The sequence below is a fragment of the Branchiostoma belcheri genome, unplaced genomic scaffold (genome assembly GCF_001625305.1).
Source record: "Branchiostoma belcheri isolate BF01 breed outbred unplaced genomic scaffold, Haploidv18h27 scaffold69, whole genome shotgun sequence".
NCBI lineage: Eukaryota > Metazoa > Chordata > Leptocardii > Amphioxiformes > Branchiostomatidae > Branchiostoma > Branchiostoma belcheri.
Window position 1 is genome coordinate 6,049 of NW_017804342.1, and position 20,684 is coordinate 26,732.

Here is a 20,684-nt window from a genome sequence, read left to right on the forward strand (position 1 = left end):
CGTACCATGTCCTTTTAAATTGGACTTCTTTTTCACTTCGGGAAGAGTTGTGGACACAGCCAATATGGTACTGCCTGTATTCGTAGCGCACGCTTTTTGAACCTCTTGATCATGGACCAGTTTCGTGCATTTCTCTGCATATCTGATGCGATGCTGTACAACTTGCTTCTCCTCAGTACTAGTGTAATACCGTAAGAGTTCTGTGTACATGGAGCAGGCCTTGTGGAAGTGCTCTGCTTTATGCTTCTTCATCTTTGCCTTGTGTAGGTACAAGTCTCCGAGACCTTTCAAGGCTTCACACTCCAAAACCTCATTTTGAGTACTTATAGCGTGAACCAACTTCCGTGCGTATCCCCTCTCTACAACGTCCAGATCAGAACCGCTTTTAAACATTAAGTCTAGTTTCCGAAATTCGTCCACCGCTGTAGACAGCATGGCGTGTGACATATTTGTTCCTCCTGACAGGGTTTTCTTTGCTTATATAATCAGAATGTGTTCTTGGGCCTTTCCTATGAACCAAATATGATATTGAAGATTTTCTCCGCCCGTGTCTTCACATTATCTTATTTAGTTCTTTACGACCGGGTGAACACGCATCTTTGTTGACCGCACTCTGGTTCATTGACCTGAGGAAGAATAAACATTGTACCAATCATGTACGGATGGTGGACCGAGTGCATGTCTTTTAAAAAAGGCTTGATAAAATTCTTACTGGCAGCCGATGGTTTTATCTTTCATTGGGACTCCGGTAACGAACCTTTATATTCACGAAAATCCCTTTATTCCTTCTTCCGTTGTCCTGGTTCAAAGTTACGGCTGTACGTAAACTCACTTGTAGTTCCCAAGAAATCTAGGAGGTCCAAACTTATACTGTTATTCCCATATACACGCGATCAAACGCTAATATTTACATGGTAAACCTCATATTAGGTAAACGGTAATATGACACTCATCTGGTCAGGCGCTAATGTTGTTCGTTGTGCATCCTGATACTTCAAACACAACCTGTTGTCATCTGGTTTCTGTGACTATACAACCTGTCACTACAACCATCAGGACATATGCAGCCCTGCACACCTGTTCAGTTTCGAGTAGTCCGTTTTTCACTACGTATAACTTATAAGAGTGAAGAATTGCGGTCTGCAAGTGCCATAAACATACCATAACGTTAGAAGTAAAATTACTCGTATCAGTCTGAGGTCACGACTGCAGTTGACACATTCCCTGGTGTACCAGAAACATTTATAACTCTTGTTAATGAGTCTTTGAGAAAGGGGCAGAGTATTATTAAGCAAATGTGAATTCTTATAATTTTTGGGAGGGGGGGGAGGGGCAGGCTAGCAAATCAGCAACACATTCTTGTTACGAAGCCCTAATCCCCACTAGCTATAGGTTCGCACTGCGTGTAAAGTGTTCGGTTTTGTCATCTGTATGTTAATGATAGATGTTTGTGGCCTTATCTATGTAAAAACTCACCTTTTACTTCCATCTAGAGATAAAACTGTTGGTCTGTCTCAGTTCACGACTGGCACCAGCGGAAGCGGAAGTTCCCGACAGCGGAAATCCCCGGCGTGACTCACCTTTACGGAGGGGAGATTCCCCTGGGAATGTTCCATTAACCGACAGGGGTGGGGGAAAAGAATTCCATATTTATCTGTCCGTGTCATTCAGGGGTTGTTTGGAGGGGAGGGGGGGATCATTCTTGACTGTTTCGTTCCCCAAACGGTAAGAATAAGAAAGGCAAAACACAACTTTTTTCGGTAGATGTTAAGTCGATAAGACTAGGATGTTTGTGTCCCACAACAAGGTGTGAAAACTACAAGCATAAATTCACCTGTCGTACCATGCACCACCCCTGTTTCTATCATTGGTCTTGTCTAGATCTTGGTCACATTAGTGTAGTTAAAACAACATCATCATAGGAAAATGTCTTATTTGGAAATATGGTGATGTAGACAGCTACTTTGAAAACATTTGTGTCAAATCTAGACACAAAGGTGCAAAAGGAGCACTTTTCAGAACGATTCAGATTTTCTACGAACACTCTCAAAGAAATCAGTGAAGATGTAATATAAGATGCATGACTACCAGCTAATAGCTAAATTTGTCAATTTGCAAGGCGTCTATTTTGAACCGCGCAAACTGCACACTCAATTTCACATCTTTGGTTTAAAATCAATCTACATCTTTGGAAAATAAACCTTCTCTTCGTTATAGCAGAATTTGAGAAATTGTATCTGTTTCAAAATACACGTTTTCTACAGCATTAGATATACATGTATATATGAATATACGTGATACAAAAGATAGTAGTCAAAGACAATCTTTCACGTCAGCAAGACGCCAGAACTTTCCATCATCGCCCGGACGACGTCTTTTAGGGTCACCTCAGATCAAGAGTATCAATTTCTTGTTCCAGGAGCGCTCGAGATTGTTGCGGAGTGTTCTAGAACTGCAGTTAGCCACTCTGTAGCACAGCAACCAAACACAACGCCAAGGTTGACCGAGGATATGCACGTATCTCTCAAACTCCGCGTTTTTTGCAAGCTGAATTTTGCCTGTTTCCGCCGGAAAGATGAGGCTTCTGGAAAGGATGCATGGCGTCAGCGTTCCTTTCAGTGGTACACGTGCTGTCATTGTTCAGGCCTGGCAGTACGAGACAGAGCGACGGTACTCTCCAAGCAGAGGTTTGGGTTTGGGGTTATTTTAGCGGCTTTTTTTATCGTGGTTTCTCTTTTGCACTGAATTTTTTTCCCACCAGAAAGGTTTTTCCCAGGGGGGGGGGATTCAGTGCAAAAGACAAGCCCCGATAAGAAAGATCGCCTATTACTTTTTCACAACATTGTAAACGGATGTACCCGTGAATATCTTACAGATTTACTTCCATGTACAATTACTGGGACTTGTATTTACAATCTGAGAAACAGTAGTAATCTGAGAACCATCAAATTTTCTACCAATCGTTTTGGAAAGTCTTTTATACCATATTCCATCACTGGATGGAACAACCTGAATTTAGAAATCCGTACTCTTTCGTATCCAAAATTTCGTTCATATCTTTTCAAATCGGTACGTCCTGTAAAGCTAAACCATTTTAGCTTTGGTTCTCGTTCTTCATGTATTCTCATTACCCGACTTCGTCTGGGCACCTGCAGCTTGAATCACAGTCTTTATACCCGGAGTCTTGTTTCAAGTCCATCCTGTAGCTGCGGATGTCCATACGAAACGATTGCTCATTATCTATTGCACTGCCCTATATACACCTACCAGCGCTTAGTCCTTTTTGGCAAGCTTACTTGGTAATATTGTTGATTTAAACACCCTTTCTGATAATTCTATACAATATTTAGTTCTTCGCGGTAGTTTTCTTTGTTCGTATGATACCAACTGCAAAATAATGTTAGCCGCACAAGATTATATATTAGAAACAAAAAGATTCTAACTGTATGTGTCTTCTGGGATGGGAGGTTTGTCACTCACGCGAGGTCTCATGTATTTTTAAATGTCTTGTAAAATATTTTTCTTTTATTGTAAAAGTGACTGCGAGAATATAAGTTGGACCTAACTTGAGTTCGCAGTCGCTTAGTCCATGTCTTTTCATTTGTAATCGTCGTGTTTCTGAATAAATTAAAAAAAAAAGACTAAAACACGCTGAAAATAACCCCAAACCCAAACCTCTGCTTGGAGAGTAAATCAATCAGTCAATTAAACAACACCATAACGTTTTGTTAGCAAGAAGGTCCGTTATGAATCTTCAACTGAATCTTTTGTTCTGGATTTAAGAAAGGACCTGAACTTTATTTGTTTTCTTTCTAGTTCCTCTCGTTTGTCAGGAATTCTTAGCTGATAACATTTCTCATTGTTGTTTTTAGAATTTCAAGTTGCTTAACATTTGGTTAGTGCTTTAGAAAGGGTAAACAGGTGTTAACAGGTAAACATGTAAACAAGTATAAACAGCATCGTATGCAATCCATCGACTGCATTGTACGTTTGTCAAGCAAAGTTGTTGTTTCCATCCCATGAGTTCAATATTCAATTAACCAAAAAATAACTCCAAACTCTAACTCTAAAGGAAAGGAATTGAATAAAATGAAGAGTTTCCATCCATACATTTGGTTGCCTTCTATTACTTGACTTCTCTTAGCTCCTTCATTGGAACTTTTAGCCAAGTTGTGATTTTTTTCGTCACTAAATGTTCTTGTTCTTTCTAAGAAAACCGATTTTTCTCTTTCCTCGAGCACTTTGCATTAGAGTCATTTTTCTTCATGGAGTTTTGTTTTCAATGAATGCTTTCAAAGGTGTGAAATGGGGGGGGGGTACCTTCCCTCGACTCGAATATTTTAGTAACATCTCTAAGAGGATAGTACAATGTAGTCACTGTTTGTCAAAAGGTTCTTTACACATAGAGCTTTTTGGAATTCCAAAGGTATGTGTCGGTATTATCCTAGCTATAGCTTGTTTTGGCGATTGGACATTCGACGAAACATTTATGATATTCAAAAATATCTCGGTACTATCATTCATATTAAAATTGTAAACAACAAGCAGTAGGAATAATACAGATGCCTTTAATAAGTACATGGACAAGTACATCTCTCATGCTGTGAGCTCTCATTGACCTGACCCTGCTGAGTTTCTCAGTTTAAAACCTAAGTACTCTCATGTCTGTCTGTGGCCCCCGCCATCAGCTCTGCTGCCAGGGTGGCCACTGTATTGTGAATGTCGCAATTTTCGAAATAAATAAAACCTAAGTACGTACATTTAAGTTGCCTGAGGATAAATATCACTCTGGGAGGATATAAGTTATACAAATACATAATATGACGGTAAAGTAATTCTTAACATCAAAATAGCTGCATGTTTCCGCTTTTAACAAACGGAAAATCATCATACTTCCAAATCATTTAAAGATAATCTTTCAAATGCTTTCTGTGTAACTATTGAGTAATTCATATGTATGGCACACAAAAAGTTAATCAGCAGAGTGGCAATGTCAGTGTCTATATAAAGTCTCTTCAATCATCTGTTTCATAAACTGAGCATAAGAGGCGGCTTTTCACAACGTTAACAAGCAGATTGTGAAGTGATTTTGCGATATCAGGATGTGCGATGCCCTCACCATAGATACTCCACCTCATCTGTAGTGCCTGTTCATAATAGCTGACGGCCTTTCTGTAATCACCAATGTGACTCCAGGCATTACCCAAGTTGTTAAGTGGCAAGGCGATATCAGGATGTGCGTTGCCCTTACCATAGACACTTCACATCATCTCTAGTGCCTGTTTGAAATAGCTGACGGCTTTTCTATAATCACCAAGGTGACTCCAGGCGGCACCTAAGTTGTTGAAGTGAAGAGGCGATATCAGGATGTGCGTTGCCCTCACCATAGATACTCCGCCTCATCTCTAGTGCCTGTTGAAAATATTTGACGGCCTTTCTGTGATCACCAAGGTTACTCCAGGCGGTACCCAAGTTGTAAAGTGACAAGGCGATGTGAGGATGTGCGTTGCCCTCACCATAAATACTCCGCATCATCTCTATTACCTGTTCAAAATAGCTGGCGGCCTTTCTGTAATCACCAAGGTGACTACAGGCATTACCCAAGTTGTTAAGTTACGAGGCGATATCAGGATGTGCGTTGCCCTTACCATAGATACTCCGCCTCATCTCTAGTGCCTGTTGAGAATATTTGACGGCCTTTCTGTGATCACCAAGGTGATTCCAGGTGATACCCAAGTTGTTAATTGACAAGGCGATATCAGGATGTGCGTTGTCCTCACCATAGATACTCCACTTCATCTCTAGTGCCTGTTCATGATAGCTGGCGGCCTTTCTGTAATCACCAAGGTGACTCCAGGCATTACCCAAGTTGTTAAGTGACGAGGCGGTATCAGGATGTGCGTTGCCCTCACCATAGATACTCCACTTCATCTCTAGTGCCTGTTGAGAATATTTGACGGCCTTTCTGTGATCACCAAGGTGACTCCAGGTGATACCCAAGTTGTTAAGTGACGAGGCGATATCAGGATGTGCGTTGTCCTCACCATAGATACTCCGCCTCATCTCTAGTGCCTGTTCATAATAGCTGACGGCCTTTCTGTGATCACCAAGGTGCCTCCAGGCGGCACCCAAGTTGTAAAGTGACGAGGCGGTATCAGGATGCGCGTTACCCTCACCATAGATACTCCGTCTCATCTCTAGTGCCTGTTCATAATATCTGACGGCCTTCCTGTAATCACCAAGGTTACTCCAGGCGGCACCCAAGTTGTTATGTGACGAGGCGATATCAGGATGTGGGTTGCCATCACCATAGATACCCCGCATCATCTCTAGTGCTTGTTCATAGTAGCTGACGGCCTTCCTGTGATCACCAAGGTTACTCCATGCATTACCCAAGCTGCCTAGTGACGAGGCGATATCAGGATGTGCAACGTTGCTCTCACCATAGATACTCCACTTCATCTCTAGTGCCTGTTCATGATAGCTGGCGGCCTTTCTGTGATCACCAAGGTCACTCCAGGCGTTACCCAAGTTGTAAGGTGACGAGGAGATGTAAGGATGTGCGTTACCCTCACCATAGATACTCCGTCTCATCTCTAGTGCCTGTTCATAATAGCTAACCGCCTTCCTGTGATCACCAAGGTTACTCCAGGCGGCACCCAAGTTGTTAAGTGACGAGGCGATATCAGGATGTGCGTTGCCCTCACTAATAGATACTCCGTCTCATCTCTAGTGCTTGTTCATAATAGCTAACCGCCTTCCTGTGATCACCAAGGTTACTCCAGGCGTTACCCAAGTTGTAAAGTGACGAGGCGATATCAGGATGTGCGTTGCCCTCACAATAGATACTCCGTCTCATCTCTAGTGCCTGTTCATCATAGCTAACCGCCTTCCTGTGATCACCAAGGTCACTCCAGGCGGCACCCAAGTTGTTAAGTGACGAGGCGATATCAGGATGTGCGTTGCCCTCACCATAGATACTCCGCATCATCTCTAGTGCCTGTTCATGATAGCTAACGGCCTTCCTGTGATCACCAAGGTTATTCCATGCATTACCCAAGCTGCGTAGTGACGAGGCGATATCAGGATGTGCGTTGTCCTCAACATAGATACTAGTACTCCGCCTCATCTCTAGTGCCTGTTCATAATAGCTGACGGCCTTCCTGTGATCACCAAGGTCACTCCAGGCGGCACCCAAGTTGTTAAGTGACAAGGCGACATCAGCATCTTTAGTGTTCTTACCATGAATAGTCCGCTTCATCTGCAGTGCCTGTTCAGAATAGCTAACGGCCTTCCTGTGATCACCAAGGTTCCTCCAAGCGACACCCAAGTTGTTAAGTGACGAGGCGATGTCAGGGTGTGCGTTGTCCTCACCATAGATACTCCGCTTCATCTGTAATGACTGCTGATGATAGCTGACGGCTTTTCTGTTATCACCAAGGTTACCCCAGGCGGCACCCAAATTATCAAGTATCCAGGCAATGTGAGGGTGAATCGCACCCGTTCCGTGTGTTGATAGCACTGTTTGAAGTGCCTGTTCAAGGCATGTCTTTGATTGGTTGTAGTCGCACAGACTTTCGTACACATCGGCTTGCAGAAGAATAGAGTTGTCGAATAGAATCGAGGGCTCTTCTACTGGTTGACCGTTGCTAAGTTGCGGAACAAAGTTCTTCAAAGGTGTTGCCGTGTAGTAGTATCTCATGAGCTGTTTTACGTTGGAGAAGTGAAATATTCTCTTTGTTTTTTCCTCAATGTCATCGTTGCCTGACATTGACAACAACATTGACATGTTTTCCACCTGACCACGGTTGTTCATGTAAGTTCGCAACCTCAGTTCTGCCGAAATGCTGACCAGAACCATTAAGTGATGTGCGTTCTTATCACTAATGGCACCCTTCTTGTACATAGCCTGTATAGTCTCCCAGATTGTGGTCGGCTGTATGTCACAGAGCAGTGCCCAACAAGATACAGCAAGGCTTGAAAAGCGATAAACTTCTTTCTTTACATTCAGCATTCGGGCAGTCGGATTCTGCATTTCAAAGGTCTTGGTATTTCCATCAACATAGTTTTTGCTAGTAGCCTGGCAATTTCATTTCCATTTTTCTTCAGTTGATGATTCCATGCAAAGGTGTATTCGTCGACCAAGCCTTGTTCTCCAGTAATTAATGATACATTTCCCAACACACTCGCTAGGTGGTAGCCTTTCTTAAGATGTAGCTTAACATCATCTTCAAGAAATTTGGCCATGTGGCTTGGTGTGCGAATAAGGAGGCATGTTTTCCCTCTCCCTAGTGGGGTTTTACATGCATGGGCATGGCTCCATCGAAAGAAAAGCCACGTGGCGTTACAGTGTCATAGTAACCAGTTGTCAAGCTTGTTCTTTGACTCGAAGTCATTGAGAGACTTGATCGCCATGACCGGGAGAATGGTTTCCCCAACATTGATCACTTTGAGATGAAGGTAATGTGTGAAGTTTTGGAAGTATTTTAGACTGTTTTCTGTTTCCTCCTCTATCAAAATAGCAAACTCCAGATCGGAGTATGGTGTTACTAACCCTGTGGCTAGTGAACCCAGTCCTATCATGGCGTATTTGCAGGGAGGAGGGCCCATAACCTCCATACACCCATCTACAAGGCCAGATATGAATGTTCTTCGCTGATGAACAATAGTGTCAAACAAGGCTTTGTTTGCTTCCACTCTTTTCTTTTCTACTTCCATGATCTCTGGGTCGTTGTCATCTAGGCTATAAGGATCTATCTGCTGCTCAATTCTTTTGATTTCTTCTTCCACATAGCAGCGGCATTCTGTTAACACCGATTTGTGTTTCTCTATGTCATCCGTGGGTACCGTTTGTTCGATACTCAGGACGTGCTGAACAAAAGATTGTGTTATTCTCTGTATTGTTTGTTTGATGCCATCTCTGTCTTCTGTCTTTGCTCTCACCAGTGCTGCGTTACTGAGTGCTGCAGCCTTGGTGAAATCACCTCCGTCTTTTGACTTCTCTCCTCTTTTCAGGTAGACATCGCTTAACTTGCAAAGGGGCTCTGTCTCTTTCCAGCGCTGACCTGCATTCGAAAATATTTTAAACGATCTTTGGAAGTTACTTAATTATGTCTTGGCCCCAAAAGCTCATTTGCAAGTTAGCTGACACAGTGTGTGGTACACGTATACGCAGTTGTGTATCTTTTTTTTTATTGACTTCACTAACCTTGCTGTAATAAAATCCAGATTGTCACCATGTGACAGGTACACGGAATCACTCACCTTTCACATGAACGGCCTTGAGCGCAGCTGCAAAGTTCCGTTCTGCCGTGACCAGTTCCCCTGTCTGCAGGGCCCTGCAACCCTCATGTAGCTGGTCTTGGTAAGAACTGTGGAAAAGGAGTCACAATTATTCATACTGGGATACTGTAACTTTAGCCCATACAGGACATGAGAATATACTGTGAAGAGGTTGAGCATCTATCTAATCTTGTCGGTGAAAAACTAAAAACACAACAAACAAACAAACAAACAAACAAACAAACCTGTCTGTGACTTCCTGTTTCTCTTTGCTGCTGTTTCCAACCTTCTTGTTTCTGGTCCGTCCCGTTTCTCGGCGTTTCTTTGGAAAGAAGATGGCATGTGTGAACAATACCCTAGAAGCATGTAATAAAAAGTAGAATTTCCAATAGTCAATTAAATATACTGAACATGCATTTTAAAAAGGACAACGGTTTATTTTTTATCAGTCGCATAAAACTGATCTGAAGTTATCTGTGCAACACAACAAAAACGTCATATTTAAAAGTGAATTTTATATGATTGAAAAGGATTAGGATTGTCTAACCTTGGGTTCTTTTTCCTTGACTTTCTCTGCGTACTTGATGCGGTGTCTTAGCGTTTCTCTGCCGTCTGAATCTTCACAGCGGTCCAGCGCCGCTCGGTACAGACCAGCTGATTTACTGAACGCTGTCTCGTCCTTACCAACCCTTCCCTTCTCTAGGTACACATCTCCCAGGCTCTTCAAGGATTCTATTTTCAAACGTTTGTTTCCTTCCACGATTGCTCTCACTAAACAATTTGTATAACCTTCAATCAAGGGCATCGTACCATGTCCTTTCAACTTGGACATCTTTTCCACTTCGTCAAGGGTTGTGGACACAGCCAATATGGTATTGCCTGTATTCGTGATACACGCTTTTAGAACCTCCTGATCATGGACCAGTTTCGTGCATTTCTCTGCATATCTGATGCGATGCTGTACAACTTGCTTCTCCTCAGTACTACTGTAATACCGTAACAGTTCTGTGTACATGGAGCAGGCCTTGTGGAAGTTCTCTGCTTTATGCTTGTTCCTCTTTGCTTTGTGTAGGTACAAGTCTCCGAGACCTTTCAAAGCTTCACACTCCAAAACCTGATTTTGAGTACTTATAGCGTGAACCAACTTCCGTGCGTATCCCCTCTCTACAACATCCAGATCAGAACCGCGTTTAAATTTCAAATCCAGTTCCCGAAATTCGTCCACCACTGCAGACAGCTCGGTTTGTGACATATTTGTTCCTCCTTACAGGATTTTCTTTGCTTATATATTAAATCAGAATCTGTTCTTAAATCTTCCCTGTGCACCAAATACGACATATAAGGTTTTGTCCGCAAGTGTCCTCACATTATCTTATTTAGTTCTTTAATATCCCGACGAACATGTATCTTTGTCGACCGCAATCTGGTTCATTGACCTGAGGAAGAATAAACATTGTACCAATCATTTGGCGGACCGAGTGCATGTCTTTTATATGTCGCTTTATAAAATTCTAACTGGTAGCCGATTTTGTTATTCATTGGGACTTTGCTAACGAATCTTTATATTCACGAAAATCCCTTTATTCCTTGTTCAGTTGCCCTGGTTCAAACTTTACGGTTGTAACATGTTGCAGTTCCCAAGAAATCTTCTAGGAGGTCTAAACGTATACTGTTATTCCCATCTACTGTATTACAGTTGTCACCCCACAAAACAACACGCGTTTAAACGCTAATATCTACAGGGTCTACCTGACAGTACGTAAACAGCAATATGACACTCATCCGCCATTGACTGGTCAGGCGCTGATGTTGTTCGTCATGCATCCTGATACCTTAAACAGAACCTGTTGTCATCTGTTGTCACAACAGCAGACAAAAATTGACCTATAACCTGTCACTAAAAATCGTAGAACCACGGTGCATGTTCACAGAGGAACATGACTTGGTCTAACTGCTAACCACGAAACCTAAGTCTTTACCATCAGCGTCGTGTATCGTATTACACCCACACCGACAACAGCTATCAAAACTTTAAGGGCTGGGTCACATAATGTATATAGTAGATGCCATACTTTGTACCCTGTACAACTGTTGTGCAATAAAGTTATCAATTATCAACATAATCGTCGGACGATCATAAACTAAAGGCATTCCTGCGAAAGCCATGCATCATTGCATGTGTTTCAAAACTCCAGCTGTCTTGTTCTGGAAAAGATTGCCATATCCTCTGTGTTGGTTCTATCACGATCTGCCTGGAAAATTGGTCGGCATGAAATTCGTTCGAGTACCTACCACGAGTATGACCGCGCGTCGTAAGTGTAACAGGACTGATGTTTAGGTATGATGTTCTTGTTTCCTATATCAGGACACATACAGCCATGCATACCTGTTCAGTTTCGAATAGTACGTTTTTCACTGCGTATAAGAGTGAAGAAATAATGGCGGTCTTGTGTGAGCAAGTGACATACTCATACTATAACGTTAGAGATAAAATTACTTGTCTAAGGTCATGACTGCAGTTGACACATTCCCAGGCGCACTCAAAACATTTTGAGCTGTTGTTAATGATTCCTTGAGAAGCAAATGTAAATTTTCATAATTTTTGGGAGGGGGGTATGCTAGCAAATCAGCAACACATTCTTGTTACGAAGCCGTAATCCCCACTAGCTATAGGTTCGCACTGCGTGTAAAGTGTTCGGTTTTGTCAGCTGTAATGTTAATGATAAATGTTTGTGGCCTTATCTATGTAAAAACTCACCTTTTACTTCCATCTAGAGATAAAACTGTTGGTCTGTCTCAGCTCACGACTGGCACCAGCGGAAGCGGAAGTTCCCGACAGCGGAAATCCCCGGCGTGACTCACCTTTACGGAAGGGGGATTCCCCTGGGAATGTTCCATTAACAAACAGGGGTGGGGAAAAAGACTCCGCATTTACCTGTCCGTGTCATTCAGGGGTTGTTTGGAGGGGAGGGGGGGATCATTCTTGACTGTTTCGTTGCCCAAACGGTAAGAATACGAAAGGCAAAACACAACTTTTTTCGGTAATTGTTTAGTCGATAAGACTAGGATGTTTGTGCCCCACAACAAGGTCTGAAAACTACAAGCATTAATTCACCTGTCGTGTACCATGCACCACCCCTGTTTCTATCATTGGTCTTGTCTAGATCTTGGTCACATTAGTGTAGTTAAAACAACATCATCATAGGAATGTCTTATTTGGAAATATGGTGATGTAGACAGCTTCCTGACAGGACGGCGACAGAAAGTACGCTACGGATCTGCCGTATCGGACTGGGAAACACTGACTTCAGGAGTGCCACAAGGCACCAAACTAGGCCCTGTCATCTTTTTATGTATGATCAACGATGCAAGCCAATCCCATGATGACCGGTGGAAATATGTAGACGACTTGTCACTTGGTGAAAATGTACATGTGCGTGATCAGTCTCTCCTCCAGGACGAAGTGGACTCACTTGAACGATGGTCCAACAGTGTTCAGTTGCAACTAAACCCTAAGAAATGTATGGTACTGACTGTATGTTTTATGAAGAACCCACCATTTGATTGATTAAAACATTTGTGTCAAATCTAGACACAAAGGTGCAAAAGGAGCACTTTTCAGAACGATTCAGATTTTCTACGAACACTCTCAAAGAAATCAGTGAAGATGTAAGATGCATGACTACCAGCTAATAGCTAAATTTGTCAATTTGCAAGGCGTCTATTTTGAACCGTGCAAACTGCACACTCAATTTCACATCTTTGGTTTAAAATCAATCTACATCTTTGGAAAATAAACCTTCTCTTCGTTATAGCAGAATTTGAGAAATTGTATCTGTTTCAAAATACATGTTTTCTACAGCATTAGATATATATATGAATATACGTGTTATAAAAGATAGTAGTCAAAGACAATCTTTCACGTCAAAAAGACGCCACAACTTTCCATCATCACCCGGACGACGTCTTTTGGGTCACCTCAGATCAAGAGTATCAATTTCTTGTTCCAGGGGTGCTCGCGATTGTTGCGGAGTGTTCTAGAACTGCATTTAGCGGCTACGCTGTAGCACAGCAACCAAACACAACGCCACGGTTGACCGAGGATACGGACGTATCTCTCGAGCTCCGCGTTTTTTGCAAGCTGAATTTTGCCTGTTTTCCCTGGAAAGACGCGGCTTCTGGAAAGGATGCATGGCGTCAGCGTTCCTTTCATTGGTACACGTGCTGTCATTGCTCAGGCCTGGCGGTAAGAGCCAGAGCGGCGGTACTCTCCAAGCAGAGGTTTGGGTTTGGGGTTATTTTAGCGGCTTTTTCTTTTATCGTGGTTTCTCTTTTGCACTGAATTTTTTCCCACCATAAAGGTTTTTCCCAAGGGGGGGGGCAAAAGACAAGCCCCGATAAAAAAGACTAAAACACGCTGAAAATAACCCCAAACCTCTGCTTGGAGAGTAAATCAATCAGTCAATTAAACAACACCATAACGTTTTGTTAGCAAGAAGGTCCGTTATGAATCTTCAACTGAATCTTTTGTTCTGGATTTAAGCAAGGACCTGAACTTTATTTGTTTTCTTTCTAGTTCCTCTCGTTTGTCAGGAATTCTTAGCTGATAACATTTCTCATTGTTGTTTTTAGAATTTCAAGTTGCTTAACATTTGGTTAGTGCTTTAGAAAGGGCAGACAGGTGTTAACAGGTAAACATGTAAACAAGTACAAACAGCATCGTATGCAATCCATCGACTGCATTGTTGTTCTGTCAAACAAAGATGTTGTTTCCATCCCATGAGTTCAATATTCAATTAACCAAAAAATAACTCCAAACTCTAAAGGAGAGGAATTGAATAAAATGAAGAGTTTCCATCCATACATTTGGTTGCCTTCTATTACTTGACTTCTCTTAGCTCCTTCATTGGAACTTTTAGCCAAGTTGTGATTTTTTTCGTCACTAAATGTTCTTGTTCTTTCTAAGAAAAACGATTTTCTCTTTCTTCGAGCACTTTGTATTGGAGTCATTTTTCTTCATGGAGTTTTGTTTTCAATGAATGCTTTCAAAGATGTGAAATGGGGGGGGGGGTACCTTCCCTCGACTCGAATATTTTAGTAACATCTCTAAGAGGACAGTAGTCACTGTTTGTCAAAAGGTTCTTTACACATAGAGCTTTTTGGAATTCAAAAAGTATGTGTCGGTATTATCCTAGCTATAGCTTGTTTTGGCGATTGGACATTCGACAAAACATTTGTGATATTCAAAAATATCTCTAAAATAACTATCATTCATATTAAAATTGTACACAACAAGCAGTAGGAATAATAAAGATACCTTTAATAAGTACATGGACAAGTACATCTCTCAGGCTGTGAGCTCTCATTGACCTGACCCTGCTGAGTTTGTCAGTTTAAAACCTAAGTACGTTCATTTAAGTTGCCTGAGGATAAATATCACCCTGGGAGGATATAAGGTATACAAATACATAATATGACGGTAAAGTAATTCTTAACATCAAAATAGCTGCATGTTTCCGTTTTTAACAAACGGAAAATCATCATACTTCCAAATCATTTAAAGATAATCTTTAAAATGCTTTCTGTGTAACTATTGAATAATTTACATGTATGGGACACAAAAAGTTAATCAGGAGAGTGGCAATGTCAGTGTCTATATAAAGTCTCTTCAATCATCTGTTTCATAAACTGAGCATAAGAGGCGGCTTTTCACAACGTTAACAAGCAGATTTTGAAGTGATTTTGCGATATCAGGATGTGCGATGCGCTCGCCATAGATACTCCGCCTCATCTGTAGTGCCTGTTCATAATAGCTGATGGCCTTTCTGTAATCACCAAGGTGACTCCAGGCATTACCCAAGTTGTTAAGTGGCGAGGCGATATCAGGATGTGTGTTGTCCTCACCATAGACACTTTGCATCATCTCTAGTGCCTGTTTGAAATAGCTGACGGCTTTTCTATAATCACCAAGTTGACTCCAGGCGGCACCTAAGTTGTTAAGTGAAGAGGCGATATCAGTATGTGCGTTACCCTCACCATAGATACTCCGCCTCATCTCTAGTGCCTGTTGAAAATATTTGACGGCCTTTCTGTGATCACCAAGGTTACTCCAGGCGGTACCCAAGTTGTAAAGTGACAAGGCGATGTGAGTATGTGCGTTGACCTCACCATAAATACTCCGCATCATCTCTATTGCCTGTTCAAAATAGCTGGCGGCCTTTCTGTAATCACCAAGGTGACTACAGGCTTTACCCAAGTTGTTAAGTGACGAGGCGATATCAGGATGTGCGTTGCCCTTACCATAGATACTCCGCCTCATCTCTAGTGCCTGTTGAGAATATTTTACGGCCTTTCTGTGATCACCAAGGTGATTCCAGGTGATACCCTAAGTTGTTAATTGACAAGGCGATATCAGGATGTGCGTTGTCCTCACCATAGATACTCCACTTCATCTGTAATGACTGCTGATGATAGCTGACGGCCTTTCTGTAATCACCAAGGTCACTCCAGGCGCTACCCAAGTTGTAAAGTGACGAGGCGATGTCAGGATGGGCGTTACCCTCACCATAGATACTCCGCCTCATCTCTAGTGCCTGTTCATAATAGCTAACGGCCTTCCTGTGATCACCAAGGTTACTCCAGGCGGCACCCAAGTTGTGAAGTGACGAGGCGATATCAGGATGTGCGTTGCCCTCACCATAGATACTCCGCATCATCTCTAGTGCCTGTTCATAATAGCTAACGGCCTTCCTGTGATCACCAAGGTTACTCCATGCATTACCCAAGCTGCCTAGTGACGAGGCGATATCAGGATGTGCGTTGTCTTCACCATAGATACTCCGGCTCATCTCTAGTGCCTGTTCATAATAGCTGATGGCCTTTCTGTGATCACCAAGATCACTTAAGGCGGCACCCAAGTTGTTAAGTGACGAGGCGACATCAGCATCTTTAGTGTTCTTACCATGAATAGTCCGCTTCATCTGCAGTGCCTGTTCAGAATAGCTAACGGCCTTCCTGTGATCACCAAGGTTCCTCCAAGCGACACCCAAGCTGTTAAGTGACGAGGCGATGTCAGGGTGTGCGTTGTCCTCACCATAGATACTCCGCTTCATCTGTAATGACTGCTGATGATAGCTGACGGCTTTTCTGTTATCACCAAGGTTACCCCAGGCGGCACCCAAATTATCAAGTATCCAGGCAATGTGAGGGTGAATCGCACCCGTTCCGTGTGTTGATAGCACTGTTTGAAGTGCCTGTTCAAGGCATGTCTTTGATTGGTTGTAGTCGCACAGACTTTCGTACACATCGGCTTGCAGAAGAATAGAGTTGTCGAATAGAATCGAGGGCTCTTCTACTGGTTGACCGTTGCTAAGTTGCGGAACAAAGTTCTTCAAAGGTGTTGCCGTGTAGTAGTATCTCATGAGCTGTTTTACGTTGGAGAAGTGAAATATTCTCTTTGTTTTTCCTCAATGTCATCGTTGCCTGACATTGACAACAACATTGACACGTTTTCCACCTGACCACGGTTGTTCATGTAAGTTCGCAACCTCAGTTCTGCCGAAATGCTGACCAGAACCATTAAGTGATGTGCGTTCTTATCACTAATGGCACCCTTATTGTACATAGTCTGTATAGTCCTCCCAGATTGTGGTCGGCTGTATGTCACAGAGCAGTGCCCAACAAGATACAGCAAGGCTTGAAAAGCGATAAACTTCTTTCTTTACATTCAGCATTCGGGCAGTCGGATTCTGCATTTCAAAAGTCTTGGTATTTTCCATCAACATAGTTTTTGCTAGTAGCCTGGCAATTTCATTTCCATTTTTCTTCAGTTGATGATTCCATGCAAAGGTGTATTCGTCGACCAAGCCTTGTTCTCCAGTAATTAATGATACATTTCCCAACACACTCGCTAGGTGGTAGCCTTTCTTAAGATGTAGCTTAACATCATCTTCAAGAAATTTGGCCATGTGGCTTGGTGTGCGAATAAGGAGGCATGTTTCCCCTCTCCCTAGTGGGGTTTTACATGCATGTGGCATGGCTCCATCGAAGGAAAAGCCACGTGGCGTTACAGTGTCATAGAACCAGTCGTCAAGCTTGTTCTTTGACTCGAAGTCATTGAGAGATTTGATCGCCATGGCCGGGAGAATGGTTTCCCCAAGATTGATCACTTTGAGATGAAGGTAATGTGTGAGGTTTTGAAAGTATTTTAGACTGTTTTCTGTTTCCTTCTCTATCAAAATAGCAAACTCCAGATCGGAGTATGGCGTTACCAGTCCTGTGGCCTGTGAACCCAGTCCTATCGTGGCATACTTGCAGGAGGGGGGCCCATAACCCCCATACACTCATCTACAAGGCCAGCTATGAATGTTCTTCGCTGATGAACAATAGTGTCAAACAGGGCTTTGTTTGCTTCCACTCTCTCCATTTCTACTTCCATGATCTCTGGGTCGTTATCATCTAGGCGATAAGGATCTATCTGCTGCTCAATTCTTATGATTTCTTCTTCCACATAGCCGCGGCATTCTGTTAACACCGATTTGTGTTTCTCTACGTCATCCGTGGGTACCGTTTGTTCGATACTCAGGACGTTCTTAACAAAAGATTGTGTTATTTCCTGGATTGTATGTTTGATGACTTCTCTGTCTTCTGTCTTTGCTCTCACCAGTGCTGCGTTACTGAGTGCTGCAGCCTTGGTGAAATCACCTCCGTCTTTTGACTGCTCTCCTCTCTTCAGGTAGACATCGCTCAAGTTGCAAAGGGGCTCTGTCTCTTTCCAGCGCTGACCTGCATTCGAAAATATTTTAAACGATCTTTGGAAGTTACTTAATTATGTCTTAGCCCCAAAAGCTCATTTGCAAGTTAGCTGACACAGTGTGTGGTACACGTATACGCAGTTGTGTATCTTTTTTTTTATTGACTTCACTAACCTTGCTGTAATAAAATCCAGATTTTCACCATGTGACAGGTACACGGAATCACTCACCTTTCACATGAACGGCCTTGAGCGCAGCTGCAAAGTTTCGTTCTGCCGTGTCCAGGTCCCCTGTCTGCAGGGCCCTGCAGCCATTCTGTAGGTGGTCTTCGTACGTACTGTAGAAAAGGAGTCATAAGTGTTGATACTGGGATACTGTAACTTTAACCCATACAGGACATGAGACTTTAAATGTACTGTGAATTGGCTGAGCATCTATCTAGCCTTGGCGGTGCATAGTGCATAGTAAAAAAATCAATTAATCAATCAATCAATCAATCAATCAATCAAATGGTTTATTTGTAAAAACAAAACCTTGTAGCCATCGGCTAATTTGTGTCTTGCTGTACAATTTTGATTTTTGACATAACATAACATCTAACATAACACACTAAAATTACTAGTTAATCAATAAAATCCATATCATTATACATTGACATACTTAAAAATAACAGTTACAATTTTAACATTAAAACTAACAATTACAAACATATATTAAATACTAACACAACAATATACAATGTAAATGAGACTAGAGGACAGACTAGAAATATGATACACATTGTTTGGAGGAATTCAATATGCGAACCAGGTATGGTATTGGAGAGTTCTTATAAAGTTCTTTTAAAAAAGACAGTAAACAAACCTGTCTGTGACCTGTTTCTCTTCGCTACTGTTTCTAATTTTCTTGTTTCTGGTCCGTCCCATTTCTCGGCGTTTCTTTGGGAAGAAGATAATATGAAGATGGAAACTTAGCTTAAATTTGCGAACAATACCTTAGAAGCATGTAATAAAAAGTAGAATTTCCAATACTCAATTAAGTATACTGAACATGCATTTTAAAAAGGACATTGGTCTATTTTTTATCAGTCTCATAAAACTGAAGTTATCTGTGCAACACGCCAAAAACGTCATATTTGAAAGTGAGTTTTATATGATTGAAAAGGATTAGGATTGTCTAACCTTGCGTCCTTTTTCCGTGACTTTCTCCGCGTACTTGATGCGGTGTCTTAGCGTTTCTCTGCCGTCTGAATCTTCACAGCGGTCCAGCGCCGCTCGGTACAGACCAGCTGATTTACTGAACGCTGTCTCGTCCTTACCAACCCTTCCCTTCTCTAGGTACACATCTCCCAGGCTCTTTAAAGATTCTATTTCCAAACGTTTGTTTCCTTCCACGATTGCTTTCACTAAAGAATTTGTATAACCTTCAATCAAGGGCGTCATACCATGTACTTTCAACCTGGACTTCTTTTTCACTTTGTCAAGGGCTGTGGACACAGCCAATATGGTATTCGTAGCACACGCTTTTAGAACCTCTTGATCATGGACCAGTTTCGTGCATTTCTCTGCATATCTGATGCGATGCTGCACAACTTGCTTCTCCTCAGTACTAGTGTAATACCGTAAGAGTTCTGTGTACAACGAGCAGGCCTTGTGGAAGTTCTCTGCTTTATGCTTCTTCATCTTTGCCTTGTGTAGGTACAAGTCTCCGAGACCTTTCAAGGCTTCACATTCCAAAACCTCATTTTGAGTACTTATAGCGTGAACTAACTTCCGTGCGTATCCCCTCTCTACAACATTCAGATCAGAACCACTTTTAAAGATTAAGTCTAGTTCCCGAAATTCGTCCACCACTGTAGACAGCTCGGTGTGTGACATATTTGTTCCCCCTGACAGGGTTTTCTTTGCTTATATAATCAGAATGTGTTCTTGGGCCTTTCCTATTAACCAAATATGATATTGAAGATTTTCTCCGCCCGTGTCTTCACATTATCTTATTTAGTTCTTTAGTATCCCGATGAACACGCATCTTTGTTGACCGCACTCTGGTTTATTGACCTGAGGAAGAATAAACATTGTACCAATCATGTACGGATGGTGGACCGAGTGCATGTCTTTTAAAAAAGGCTTGATAAAATTCTAACTGGCAGCCGATGGGTTTTATCTTTCATTGGGACTCCGGTAACGAATCTTTATATTCACGAAAATCCCTTTATTCCTTCTTCCGTTGTCCTGGTTCAAAGTCTACGGCTGTAACATACTTACAGTTCCCATGAAATCTTCTAGGAGGTCGAAACTTATACTGTTATACCCATATACACGCGATGAAACGCTAATATTTACAGTGTCAACCTCATATTAGGTAAACGGTAATATGACACTCATCTGGTCAGGCGCTAATATTGTTCGTTGTGCATCCTGATACTTCAAACACAACCTGTTGTCATCTGGTTTCTGTGACTATACAACCTGTCACTACAACCATCAGGACATATGCAGCCCTGCACACCTATTCAGTTTCGAGTAGTCCGTTTTTCACTACGTATAACTTATAAGAGTGAAGAATTGCGGTCTGCAAGTGCCATAAACATACTATAACGTTAGAAGTAATATTACTCGTATCACTATCAGTCTAAGGCCACGTACTGCA

General features: G+C 42.1%; 1 protein-coding gene and 1 pseudogene across 1 annotated transcript; both read right to left on the minus strand.

The window, feature by feature from the left end:
* Positions 1 to 6,706: 6,706 nt before the first annotated feature.
* LOC109484097 lies at positions 6,707 to 10,609 on the minus strand (annotated as a pseudogene).
* A 4,120-nt stretch (positions 10,610 to 14,729) lies between these two features.
* LOC109484098 (kinesin light chain 3-like) lies at positions 14,730 to 19,717 on the minus strand. Its single transcript, XM_019787320.1, has 6 exons — positions 19,217 to 19,717; positions 18,900 to 18,973; positions 18,266 to 18,372; positions 17,593 to 18,066; positions 15,701 to 16,072; positions 14,730 to 15,171 (listed from the first exon to the last, which is right to left on the minus strand). The coding sequence occupies exons 1-6, from the start codon at positions 19,715 to 19,717 to the stop codon at positions 14,951 to 14,953; spliced, it is 1,749 nt and encodes a 582-aa protein (XP_019642879.1). The 3' UTR covers positions 14,730 to 14,950.
* Between the last annotated feature and the right edge of the window lie 967 nt (positions 19,718 to 20,684).